Raw genomic sequence first — 13,430 nt, forward strand, 5'->3', positions numbered from 1 at the left:
ATTATATCTATAGTGTATTATATACTTAGATAATAATACTATCTAACAAAAATAATATTAACATCAAATAATTCATTAATATTACAATTAAATTAATTCCCATAGTAACATATTTAAAATATCAGTTATAAAATTTTGTATAAATACCATAAATACAAAAAAACAAATAAAATGATCATAAATAGAATGAATTATTTTTGAATCAGGTACAAACGTGGCATTTCGGAAACCAGCAAATCAATCGACAACGGTAAGAGGAGGAAACGCAGGACACGGAAATGATGGTGATCTTAGTACCGAACATGATGGCAAAAGATGTACGGAGACCTTGAGCGAACATAGTCCTTGGTGGAGAGTTGATTTACTTAAATCATATTCAGTTAAAGTGGTCAGAGTTACGACGAGAGGTTGTTGTGGTAAATACACGTTTATAATTAATTAATTTTTAATGATACATACCCTTAATTAATTCTAGAAAACTTTGATATTTTTTTTTTATTTATTATTAAGGTCATCAACCTCTTCAGGATATCGAAATAAGAGTTGGTAATAGCAGTACCGAGTTACAAAGGAATCCTCTTTGTGCTTGGTTTCCTGGTACAATTGGTAAGTAACTAATACCAATCGGTTTTACTATGCAAAATGTTGTAATTCACGCTTTCGATTCGTTAATACACTACATACATACAAATATGTACACATATATATATATTGTATATACCGGACACAACATGTGAACGTTCTCACAAGTTGGAATATCTCGAACGAGAAGGAAATGTTCGACGTTCGTATAACAATAGGGTGAAATTATGAAAGAGAATTTTACCATAAAGAAAGAAAATATATTTGAACAGTTTATTTTGAAATTGATGTAAATCCATTTTCCAAAAAAAAAAAACAAAACAAAATATATCTGGTTAGTTATCTTGATAATTACATTTTTTTTTACCATGATGATCTTTTCATTCTCAGAAATAATTTGTTAATATTCATGTATTTAAAATTCATGAAGATTTTGTAACATGAAAATTTGTTTATTAATAAAGTTACGAAGTTTTATACAAGAAGGATGATCGAGATACGCGTTTTCGTCGAATTTATGTTGTTGAAAATAATTTAATATCGAGTACGATAATTCTCCACGAGGGTGGCGCTGGTGTTCGGAAGTTCAGATTTAAATACGTGTGATTTTATAAATAAACAAATGAAATAAATAATTCTCTCTTTGATATTTTTGTTTTAATCACAAAGCCTTAATTTAATTAATAATTAATTGAAGGATTAGAATTAATTTTCTTACAGTTCAACAGGTTATGTTATATTGTTGATTTTGTGATTTACTGTTTAAGGTAACTTATTTTTTCTTGACTTTGTGATATCATAATCAATTATTCCACATTTTTCTTTAGTTTGTAATTTTGTTATTTACTTCGTCGACTTATTTATCTACTTTTTTCCTAAGTTAAAGGTTAGGTTTTTTCATATATTGAAAAATCAGATCAAGCTAATCGATGCGCTCTCTAGTGGCAATAAAAATCATCTTCTCATTGTGTATATTGTAGACACATTAATACAATAATACTGCGATCATTCTCCTTGTATATTTGTTTCCTAAATAAAGTAATGAAAAAAGTTTATTTTAAATGTGGCATAAGTTTAATCAGAGAGCTATCAGAAAAACACATATTACTTTTTATAAATAATTTTTAATAATAATTAGACACCATTAGAAACACGAAAACATTATTCTATTGTATGTCATCTGTTATTTATATTTTTAAATTCAATTAAATGCAAACCCTTTTCAATATTTCGATTCGAATATAAATAAATGTACGTTAATTTCAAAATAAACGGGTTATTTAAGGATTATTGTATCTTTTCTGTTTTCCTTGGTTATTTTTTTTCAAAATTGTATATCTAACGTCACTTATATTTGTTTCTTTCGAAATAATAAAAATTCTGATCAGTCGATAATTACAGAGGAGGGTATTACGAAGACGTTTGTCTGTGCCAGAGCTTTGGTCGGTCAATACGTTTTCCTGCAACTTGTTGGAGTAGAAGGAAGTTTGAGTCTTTGCGAAGTTGAAGTATTTGCCACAGATGGTAAGTTAATAATAATAATTAACTCACATTTTTCGTTACATATATTTATAATTCAAATAACGAATAATTTTCTTTTTAATTCTATCGAATGATATTAAACAAAAGAAGTTAAATTTAATTTTTTATTTAATCATTCTGTCCACATTATAATTTAATTAAAATACATAAACGTTAATTAAACATTTTGATGATAATAATAATAAAAATAATAAATACGATTGTTTAGAATAATATTGCAAAGAGAACATATTCGAACGTATATTTGTGTATTTTTTTGTAATATTTCTTGAACTTTATTTTTTCCGTTCTATAAGTAATATTATATCAATGTGTGTGTTATTTCTTTTTCTTTTCCCCTGTTTGTAGAATTTTCGATCGACAGGTGTGCGAGTGCTGGAACACCTGCTGACGCAGATCTCGCAGCATTTAATTCGACCTGTTACGAATTCGTAGTAAAGAAAGGTGGATCATTTCAAGAAGCAAGAACTTATTGTCGTGCACGTGGCGGAGACTTGGTTCATGGTTTTCAAGTGAATATTATATATTATTATGTTTTTTCTTTTTTTTTTTCGATGGAATATGATCTATACATTTCTTTTTATTTTTTTTTTTTACTATTATTAATTTTTAATCAATCCCTTTGTTTGCAGGGTGTCTCACCGATATTTATTTTAAACAATTTAGAAAGACGAAAGGAAAAATTGAAAACGCAATTGGTATGGATCGGTGCACAAAAAGAACCATTGATTACAGCTAGAACTTGGCGATGGGTTGACGGTAAGAATTTTATATTTGAAATATTTTTTTTTCAGACGAATACTCGTTTTTCATCATGACTACATTTTCACACAAACGTTTAAATATATTTTTCAAATTATATTATATTTGAACAAAAAATTGTTCTTTTTTATTTTAAATAAAGAAAAAAGCTGCACGCAAAGAGTGTTTTTTTTGAGACAAATAATCGTTTTTCATCATGACTACATTTTCACACACACGTTTAGATATATTTTTTAAATTATATTTGAACAAAAAAATGTTCTTTTTTATTTTAAATAAAGAAAAAAGCTGCACGCAAAGAGTGTTTTTTTTGAGACAAATAATCGTTTTTCATCATGACTACATTTTCACACACACGTTTAGATATATTTTTTAAATTATATTTGAACAAAAAAATGTTCTTTTTTATTTTAAATAAAGAAAAAAGCTGCACGCAAAGAGTATTTTTTTTTTTTTCAGACAAATAATCGTTTTTCATCATAACTATATTTTCACACACACATTAATATATATTTTTCAAATTATATATTTGAAAAAAAATTGTTCTTTTTTATTTTAAATAAAGAAAAAAGCTGCACGCAAAGAGTATGTTTTTTTTTTCAGACAAATAATCGTTTTTCATCATAACTATATTTTCACACACACATTAATATATATTTTTCAAATTATATATTTGAAAAAAAATTGTTCTTTTTTATTTTAAATAAAGAAAAAAGCTGCACGCAAAGTATATTTAACATTTTCGTTAAAAATATTTGTCAAAGATATGAAATGAAAAACAACAAAAATTATTCAACCGATAAATTTATAAACAAAATTTTTTCAAACCCATTGCAATTATTTTTTTCTCTATTTACCTTAGTGTTTTTTTTTTTTCTTTTTTCTTTTTTCTTTTTATTTTTCCCCCTCCCACGAGTATAAATCGGCACATTTTTTTTTTCCCTTCTCACGATTAAATATACAAGAAGAATAAACGTTCGTGAGAATCGGGACATGGGGCGTTGGGCGGGAGGAGGGGTTGAAGGGAAGGAAATCAAAGTTGAGTAATCGAATGAGAGAGAAAAGATGGAATCGTCCGAAGCCAATCGGATTCGACATGTTGATTATCGGACAATTATGTGTTACCTGAGAATTCGTTTTTGTTTCGTTATCATCGTGACGTGATTTAATGAAATATCATTGGGGAAAATTATACGCGATTAGCTAATGAAATAATAATAATTGTCAACGTGATTCAATTGACACGTGATTAGTATTAAATATAGATCATAAATAAAAACACGTGTGAAAGTTATTTTATTCAATATCTGACGAAATCTTAATGTATCAATACCACCATAGGTATGACACTTTTATTTATTGGATCCCATGCCAACGCGTGTATGGTGGCAAATATTATTTAATTATTTAATTATCAATTTTTATTTTGAAAGATATCATACATTTGTAAATTATAAAATACAACACAATAATCTATAAATATAACGAATATTTAATTGAATTTGTTTCTTCCATTATGGATATTTAAATTGTCATATTTTGTAATTAATGTAAATTACTAATAAAACATTTAAAAATTATTGCCAGTTGTGTGTCGGTTAAAAACAAAATGAAAAATATCATTCGAAGTGTGAAAAAAAGAGTTTAATTTGATTAGAATTTACCATAATTTAAATTTACGTTAAAGATTTAAAAAAGGAAAGACGTGAAAAAATAAATACTTTTGTAATTTTTCAAACAGCACTTATTGTTGTTGTAAAATTTAGAATTTATAATTCGAAAAAAAAAGAAAACTCTCGTTTGGAATGCGAGAAGAGACAAAATATCATCGAATAGAATAAGTATTGAAATATATGAAACACACGTGGGGATAAATATGGCGAGTGTTTGTTATTATTATTATTATTCTAGGTGAAGTCGTGCAGAGACCGTCTTGGGGAAAGGATCAACCGAATAATTATAATGGTGAACAAAATTGCGTTGTACTGGACGGTGGTCGTGGTTGGTTATGGAATGACGTTGGTTGTAACCTTGACTACCTTCACTGGATTTGTCAAAGCAGTGAGAGTCCAAACAATATATATATTTCTTTTTCTTTTATATATATATATATATATATATATATATACTTTCCATTTCGATAGAAGAAAATAATCAAATATAATATGCCTTTTGTTTTTTGAAGTTATACTTCTTTTGAAAATAAATTGTTTACGATGTACGCGCCGCACAGCGACATAAAATTAACGGGATGAAGTTAGCCGATAATTACGATGCGCGCGCACAATGATATGAAATTAACAGCGTGAAGTTAATCGCGTTATAATCGGTTTGAGGCATATATGTTTTATATACACCAAAGAAGTATAATTTCTTACGTGCATTAACAAATTAAATTGTTCTTTTTTGTTTATTTATCTCTATTCTTCTTTACATATATTTATTTTTCATTTTAGGGCCACCAATTTGCGGTAGTCCGGATAAATTAGAAAATACTACGATAATTGGTACAAAAAGAGTAATAGGATCAACGATAGAATATGCGTGTCCAGAAGGTCACATGCTCATTGGTTCGAAAACACGTACTTGCGAATCTAGTGGATTTTGGAGCACGACACCTCCTACTTGCAAATGTAAATGTCTTTCTTTCTTTCTTTCGAAAAGAAAAGAAAGAAAATAAAATAAAATAAATAAAAGAATCATGACATCTTATTGAATTTAAAGTCACGTAAGAGAGAGTGAGTTTCATTCGTAATATTTTTGTTCAGTCGTCGACTGTGGCCCCTTACCCGAGCTTGACAACGGCGTGATCACGTTATTAGAAAGCAGAACAACGCATGGTGCACTTGCTGATTATGCTTGCAACGAGAATTACACGCTTATGGGTGACACCAGACGAAGATGCGGCGACGGTGGTATTTGGAGCGGACATAAACCACAATGTTTGTGTGAGTTGAATTTTCTATTATTTTATTTAAATGTATTTTATTAAATCAGCAACGACAACAACAACGATGAATTGTTTAAACAAAATTAAAATTCTAGTCGATTGGTGCCCAGAACCACCAGAAATTAACGGTGGATTGGTCACAATGACCGGAAGAAGAGCTGGCTCAACTGCAAGTTATTCCTGTCAAAATGGATTTATTTTATTCGGTGACAACGTAAGTTATATGATTGTATATTTGAAATCACGTATACTATTGTAATTTAATATTCGAAGGTTTTAACTTGTGATATTGGTGGTGAATGGTCTGGCAAAGCTCCTCAATGTCGTTTCGTTGATTGTGGAACACCTGCGCAAATTGAATTCGGTAGTGTAACTCTTGTCAATGGTACTACAACTGTAGGAAGTTTAGCTGTTTATACCTGTCAGGATGATTATTGGTTGGTCGGTGATGAAAAACAGGAATGCACTAAGGAAGGAAAATGGAGTCACGATACTCCATCTTGCGAATGTAAGATTTTTACTTATTGTTTTGTCTTTCTTTCTTTTTTCAATAAATAAACTATCAGAAAAAATCAATAAACAATTGCTGATATAATAACGACACAGTTAATAATAATATTGTAATATTTTCATTTATTATTGTAAAATTGTGTATCGTAAAATCAATTTTTCTTATTTTTATATATTCATTATTAAAATCACTATTATTATTATTATTTGTAGAAATGATATTACAAATTATATATGAAATAAATGTTTTCAGTAATCACGTGCGAGGAACCGGAAGTACCAACTGGAAGTTACGTCATCGGTTACGATTTGAATGTTCATAGCGTGATAGAATATCATTGCGAACCAGGAAATTTACTTCACGGGGAAGCAACTCATACTTGTGGAAAAGATGGCGAATGGACCGGGGATGTACCTACTTGCGAATGTAAATGAATTTAATTATGAGAACGAACAAAAAAACAAGCACAATTCAAATAAGAATAAATAAATGAAATGTATCATTAAATAATCATTGCTAATGTATCTTTCGTTTATTCGACAGACATTGACTGTGCCAAAGTTTTACCTGTACTTAACGGTACAGTGGAATACGTGAACGGTACTACTCACCTTGGAAGTGAAATAACTTATGGTTGTACTAAGAATTATCGATTAAATGGGGTTTCTAGAAGATATTGTTTGGATAACGGCCAATGGAGTGATGCTACACCAAAATGCGAAGGTAAATCAATTAGAAAAAATTATTTATTAAAATATTCTAACTTACACTATTAATTAATTGTAAGTGTCTGTGTGTCTGTGTGTGTGTGTGTATGAATGAAGATCAGACACAATCGATAATTGAAAGAATAATATAAAAGTTTTTACTTAGTTGTATTGTATATATGTGTGTATACATGGAAATAAGATAATTGCAGTTAAAGAACTAGTTATAGAAGTTTCTTGTATAATAATTCATTGACGAATAAATGTGATCATATGATTATTATTTCATAGAAATCAGATGTCCCGAGCCAGTTTTAGCAGAACATAGTATTCTATCAGTTACTGGAAACGATCGTATATATGGTAGAACATTAATACGTACTGGTACAGCTGAAAATTCAAATACCGGAGCTACTTCTTACAAGATCGGTGCATTAGCTAAATACAGATGTGAGAGAGGTTACAAGGTCGTAGGAGAACCATTGTCGACCTGTGAAGATAATGGAAAATGGAGTGGTGAAGTTCCACAATGCGTTTGTAAGATATATATATAATACACAATATATTTGATATTCGATGTAACCGAACTTTTCGTTTTCCGAAACCATTTGATATGTGTAATATACATGACTATAGTTATATATAATATTATATCTAACAAAGAAGGAAGAGACTATGCTTTAAGAAATGGTATATTGAAGTTAAACGTAGTGTAAAGAGTTTTATCTTACATTTCTATTTTCTTTTCTTTTTTTCGTAGACGTAGACTGTGAAAAACCTGAACATATACAACACGGTCGATATACTTTGACATCAAATGCAACGTATTACGGTGCTGCTGCACTTTACGAATGCGATGGTAACTTTGAATTGGATGGCTTTGCTAGAAGATTATGTTTGGAGAATGCTACTTGGAGTGGTACCACACCTGTTTGTCGAGGTTAATATAAATATACGTCAAATATATAATACGAGATTATAAATAATTGTTTAATATTTTATATTCTTCTTATTAATTGATTTATTTTTATATAGAAATCAGATGTAAGGATCCAGAAAAAGGTGGTGTTTTATCGACACAAGTATCAACCCATAGCGTTGGTGGTGTTGCTCATTATAGTTGTCCAAAAGGTTTTTACATGGAAGGCAACGAGACAAGATTTTGTTTGCAAAATGGAACTTGGAGTGATACCACGCCTGCTTGCTTTTGTAATAATTAACACCATACGTTTCATTTATAATTAATCTTCAATAAAATTATTTTCAAAATCGAATATAACGTTTGTTTGTTTAGCTATCGATTGTAAACATCCAGGATCGATAGAAAATGGAAGAGTTATAGTTGTTAATGGATCAACTACTTATGGTGGTGCAGCTGAGTATCATTGTCTTCCGCAATTCGAAAGAATAGGACCTTTTCTAAGGAAATGTTTGGATACAGGATATTGGAGTGGGGATGAACCCAAATGTGAACGTACGTTCATTTTCCACTAATAATCATAAAATAAATCACTTTATATTCGTTTGATTATAAATTATATATATATATAAATTTATAGTAATTCCAAATGAAGTTGCTGAAGCTCAAGGAGTTGGTACAAGTGTTGGTATTGGAGCTGCAGTGATCATTTTCATCCTAATCATCCTAGGATTGGTATACTTAAGACTGTAAGTTTCATTGATTTCTCAAAACAATTATTTAATTAAAAACATTAAATAAATCAAAATAATATTGTATTACAGACGAAAGGCTACACCTGTTAAAAATACAGAAAATGTTCAAGCAGCTGAAAGAAAGGAGGATCAAAATGCAGCTGTTATGTCATACGCGACCTTGAACGATGGGATACCTAATACAATGTATGAAAATGTACCGGAAGAGGGTCTTTACGATAATCCGTATAGCATAAGCGGTAGTATGTATGGGTAAGTACAATTTTCAATATTATTTTTATTACAATTTATTTTAAATGTTATTAATAATGATAATAATATTATAGATATGGAAACACCCGAAGAGTGTATGGTAGAACGGGTCATTACGAAGCTGAACCAATATCGAATAGGAATGGCATAACTATCAATGGTGTTTCCGTACGATAGTTATGTTTAATATACGCTGTCTGTATATTGTTTTTATTTCTGAAGAAAAATCTTTCACGATGCTTTTCTTCTTCTTCTTCTTCTTTATTCTTTTTCTATGACTTTTTTTTTTCATTTTTATTGCGTATCATATATGCAATAAAATAATTTCAAGGCTACGCGACCTTATATGTACAGGATTTATTAATTGTTGGATACGTGAAAGATACCTAAACGGCCTCGTTTTCGCATTATTTATATTACTATGATAATATACGTGTAAATAAACAACACAATGATTTAGATTTAAGAAACGTTCGATGATTGGATCATACGGTTGATAAGAACGATATTATATTGTTCTTTTTTTATAGAAAAAGATCTTTTTTTTTTTAAAAAAATATAACAAAGATGGACGTCGAACGTTCGAATCGATTTGAACGTTTGGAGTAATATAAAAAAAAGAATACATAAATAAATGAAAAGAAGTAAAAATCGATAGTTCGACGCTTGTCGTGTTGCTTGAAACACATCGATTACGTACTTGTATGATTCTGTATATAGAATGTTCCGATTATATTATAATTCATTGTTTTCTTTCTAGAATTTAAGCGACACGTTGTAGTATAATATATATACTTATACATATGTCGATATTATGTTTTTTTTTTTATTTTTATTTTATTTCTTCGAAGATCAAATGCGAATAAAGAGCAACACGAGTTTGTTTTAAAACAGCCTCTAAGCTAATTTCTTATACCAAATCATCTAAAATTATGATTAGGCACAAAATGTTGTAATGTTCATAAAAAAATGAAATATATTAAATATAGATTTATATTAACACACCTATGTGACATAGGAGACGTAGAAACAATCCCAATTATTCTTTCTTGAACACTGAACATCATTTTTCACATTTTTTATTCACTTTTTTACAATAAATATTTCAAATAAATATGATAACACGTTTTGAAATAAATTTGAATGGAGTTTAGTTCCATCATCGTACTGTAGGTAGCGCTGATTGTCCCCAATAGCGCTATACTCGATTTATTTGTTTAATTCGTTATTTAAAAAAAAACAAGATTCTCGTGAATTTAATTTGGTATGAAAGTAAGAGTTTAAATTGGTATATATGTACATCTATCAGAACCGATCTTATCCAAATATGGTAATGAATTTTTCAGCGAGAACTTATTCCAAGTATGGTGAAATCGAAGAACTTTAAGACCAGGATCGTAACTAATGATTTCGTATCCCTTTTCATACATATTTCCTGTCAACAAATTTTCATTATAAAATCTTGTTTTATTCTCAAATCAAAATAATATTTTATGCATGGGTATGTTTATTTTGAAATGATTTACTTTTTTTAAGTTTATAGAAAATTGTTGTGTCAATTCAAAAATTTATTGATACCCTAAGTCATTATCACAAGATGATAATAAAATTCGAAATAATTGTTTAATGATTATTAAAAAAAATTAAAAAGCTTGTGTAAATAATGGATTGAAAATCTCAAGAAAATAATATGTTTTTAATTGGCCTAAATATTATCGCTACATTGTTTCATGATTACTCACATATAATGTAGCCATAAGATTTCGAATGATTCTCCAGATGGAGTTAGTAGTCCGGGTGTGGTGAATAAACTGCAGTGACGAGTGACGTGACTCATAGTGTTGCACGAAACACAGTCTCTTTGTGGAGTTTCTTTCTTCTTTAAATCAGATTTTTTTATCAGGTGAGTTTTAATTTCGGTTAAAATATTTTATATATTTTAATTAATTGACAATTCATACTAACAATATAAACATATGATTTATATTAAACATTAAAAAATGAACGATATAAATTTGTGTCTACGTTCGTACAGCCATTATTGTTTCGTGACATACGATGTTTTAACTTTCGTACAAATTATTGATCAGATTATAATTATTTCGTTAATAAATTATGAAAAACAAATCTTTGATCTGTCATTATATTGGAATTAATATTCTTATGCCCAATATTTCATTTATTATTCGATTATTTTTAAAAAATTTATATGAGATTTGTAAAGAATGACAACGACAGTACAGTGCAGTATATAGGAAAATAAGAACCAGATGTATAAATTAGATTGACGTATTAAGATAAGATTAAGAAAGTAATTTAATTACGAGTCAAATGGTTACATTTTACGAATATTTTGTTAAATAAATTAATGATTATTTCGAATAATTCGATACAAATTTATTCAAATGGTTTAACGAAGATTACTTTATTTCACAGTGTTATAATTTTGTAAAACCCGCGCGACGCCATTTTGGTTTTTTTTCACATTAAATTTAAATTTTACAAGTGTAAGTAATGGTTGGGTAAAAATAAATATTCGTTGTTCCTTTAGTCGCGCGATTAAAGTGAGTCAAGTTTTGAGATTGTGTTGGAAAAAATGGTGAGTTAATGTCCTCATAATCGTGCACTCGTGTTAGTCATATTATTTTTATCCTAATTTCGGCTACGTCCAAATATTTTGAATTAATTACCCGAAAATAAACGATGACGGTAATAGTATCATGGCAAAGTTACGTGATAGGTAGAAAAAAATTACATTAACAAAGAAGATATATCATATTACATAGTTTATACTTAATTATTAATAAATATATAATGTATATATATATATATATATCTATTAATTGAATTATATTTAATTATTTGTTTTTAGCCAGTCAACATGTCTGCCCGTAAAACAGCAGGTCGTCGTGCAACTACAAAGAAACGTGCACAGCGTGCAACATCCAATGTATTTGCAATGTTTGACCAAGCACAGATCGCAGAATTCAAAGAAGCATTTAACATGATCGATCAGAACCATGATGGCTTCATAGATAAGGAAGATCTTCACGATATGCTTGCATCTCTTGGTAAATAATAACATATGCACAAGAGCAAATATATAAATTAATGATTTATATTATAACAAATATTTTTATATGTTATAGGAAAAAATCCTACCGATGAATATCTAGAAGCTATGATGAACGAAGCGCTTGGCCCTATTAATTTCACAATGTTTTTAACTTTATTCGGAGAGAGGCTCCAAGGTACAGATCCTGAAGATGTTATTAAGAATGCATTTGGTTGTTTCGATGAAGAAAACACTGGTCACATAAATGAAGAACGTTTGCGTGAACTTTTGACGACAATGGGTGACAGGTAATTTTGTGATAATAATTCTTCACTTTTTAATGACGTTGAAAAATCTGCAATACTGTAATTGTATATTTTGTTTGTATGCTTACAGATTCACCGATGATGATGTAGATGAAATGTACCGCGAAGCACCCATCAAAGGATCAATGTTTGATTATTTAGAATTCACACGAATTTTAAAGCACGGAGCTAAAGATAAAGACGAACAGTGAGCATTTATACATTCTGGTATTTCTGTACATGCGGATCTGTCTCTTCTATCATAAAAAGTATTAAGTTCTTCCTTGTTTCTATATATTTTCAAAATATGTTTAATACATTATTTATAAAACATGACATTTGGATTTTACAAATCTTTAGTTAGTGTTACGTTTTCATCCATAACCATGCCATCTAGATTTTTATTCTGTTTAATTTATGCCATGTTGTTCTTAATATATACATATTATATTAGAAAAAGTATATATGACGTTAAAACTTTGGTTATGGTATAGAAAATAAAATGAGAAAAGGAGATAATATTGTGCATTAAAAAAAGGGGATCAGTAATATAAAAATTATTGAACTCTTTCACCACTTTTTATTGTGGTGTATATATTATAATATTAATAATAATAATAATAATAATAATAAAAAACACAACAACAAGGCGGTAGATAGGAAATAGATATTTAAGGATATATTTACAATCTTGTAACTGTTGTAGATTTGGCATTTATATTTTAATATAATAATCCACTCTGAATATGATTTAATGACGTTGGACTGCCCTCATTTTTAATTACAGAAAATCCAACGAAACTCTAATTACAATACACGCGAATAATTACGAATATATAACTAACAATTAATTCCAAAAAACGTATATATTCTTTCTCGAGTGACATTTCCTCGTTTCTAATTCCAAATTACGATTTTATTTATATAACAAATATCAATTTATCCTATGATAGAGAACAAATTAAAATAATATAAAATAGGTAATCTATTTTTATATAACAAAAAGAGTAATATATAACAAGAGATTAAAAGTTATGATAAAACTTCTACATACATATATATATATAAATTTTAATCTGAATTCTCCATT

General features: G+C 28.6%; 2 protein-coding genes and 1 long non-coding RNA gene across 4 annotated transcripts in view; 2 read left to right on the plus strand and 1 right to left on the minus strand.

The window, feature by feature from the left end:
* The window catches only part of LOC106792783 (sushi, von Willebrand factor type A, EGF and pentraxin domain-containing protein 1), a gene marked incomplete at its 5' end in the record, with an annotated part of 17,905 nt that extends 8,034 nt beyond the window's left edge, over window positions 1–9,871 (plus strand). Inside the window, 19 exons of the mRNA XM_014759302.1 lie at window positions 207–416; window positions 511–606; window positions 1,984–2,106; window positions 2,473–2,636; window positions 2,757–2,883; window positions 4,798–4,947; window positions 5,343–5,519; window positions 5,655–5,834; window positions 5,932–6,050; window positions 6,110–6,344; window positions 6,600–6,773; window positions 6,891–7,070; window positions 7,346–7,591; window positions 7,815–7,994; window positions 8,090–8,263; window positions 8,349–8,528; window positions 8,614–8,722; window positions 8,798–8,980; window positions 9,055–9,871. Of these exons, the coding sequence (XP_014614788.1) occupies window positions 207–416; window positions 511–606; window positions 1,984–2,106; window positions 2,473–2,636; window positions 2,757–2,883; window positions 4,798–4,947; window positions 5,343–5,519; window positions 5,655–5,834; window positions 5,932–6,050; window positions 6,110–6,344; window positions 6,600–6,773; window positions 6,891–7,070; window positions 7,346–7,591; window positions 7,815–7,994; window positions 8,090–8,263; window positions 8,349–8,528; window positions 8,614–8,722; window positions 8,798–8,980; window positions 9,055–9,157 (3,110 nt within the window). The remainder of the gene's footprint in view (window positions 1–206; window positions 417–510; window positions 607–1,983; window positions 2,107–2,472; window positions 2,637–2,756; window positions 2,884–4,797; window positions 4,948–5,342; window positions 5,520–5,654; window positions 5,835–5,931; window positions 6,051–6,109; window positions 6,345–6,599; window positions 6,774–6,890; window positions 7,071–7,345; window positions 7,592–7,814; window positions 7,995–8,089; window positions 8,264–8,348; window positions 8,529–8,613; window positions 8,723–8,797; window positions 8,981–9,054) is intronic.
* A 174-nt stretch (window positions 9,872–10,045) lies between these two features.
* On the minus strand, window positions 10,046–10,807 carry LOC106792785. Its single transcript, XR_001382345.1, has 2 exons — window positions 10,723–10,807; window positions 10,046–10,415 (listed from the first exon to the last, which is right to left on the minus strand). It is a non-coding gene; the product is annotated as an uncharacterized LOC106792785 (long non-coding RNA).
* LOC106792784 (myosin regulatory light chain sqh) lies at window positions 10,780–12,863 on the plus strand. Of its 2 annotated transcripts, none has more exons than XM_014759304.1 (4): window positions 10,780–10,883; window positions 11,853–12,051; window positions 12,130–12,343; window positions 12,432–12,863. In XM_014759304.1, exons 2-4 carry the CDS (start codon window positions 11,862–11,864, stop codon window positions 12,550–12,552), a joined length of 525 nt encoding a protein of 174 aa, XP_014614790.1. In that variant the 5' UTR covers window positions 10,780–10,883; window positions 11,853–11,861; the 3' UTR covers window positions 12,553–12,863. The 2 variants fall into 2 exon arrangements, with proteins under 2 accessions (XP_014614790.1, XP_014614789.1); XM_014759303.1 differs by lacking the exon at window positions 10,780–10,883 and adding an exon at window positions 11,486–11,579.
* The last annotated feature ends 567 nt before the right edge of the window (window positions 12,864–13,430 follow it).

Source organism: Polistes canadensis, unplaced genomic scaffold (genome assembly GCF_001313835.1).
Source record: "Polistes canadensis isolate GaletaPanama2010 unplaced genomic scaffold, ASM131383v1 scaffold_667, whole genome shotgun sequence".
NCBI lineage: Eukaryota > Metazoa > Arthropoda > Insecta > Hymenoptera > Vespidae > Polistes > Polistes canadensis.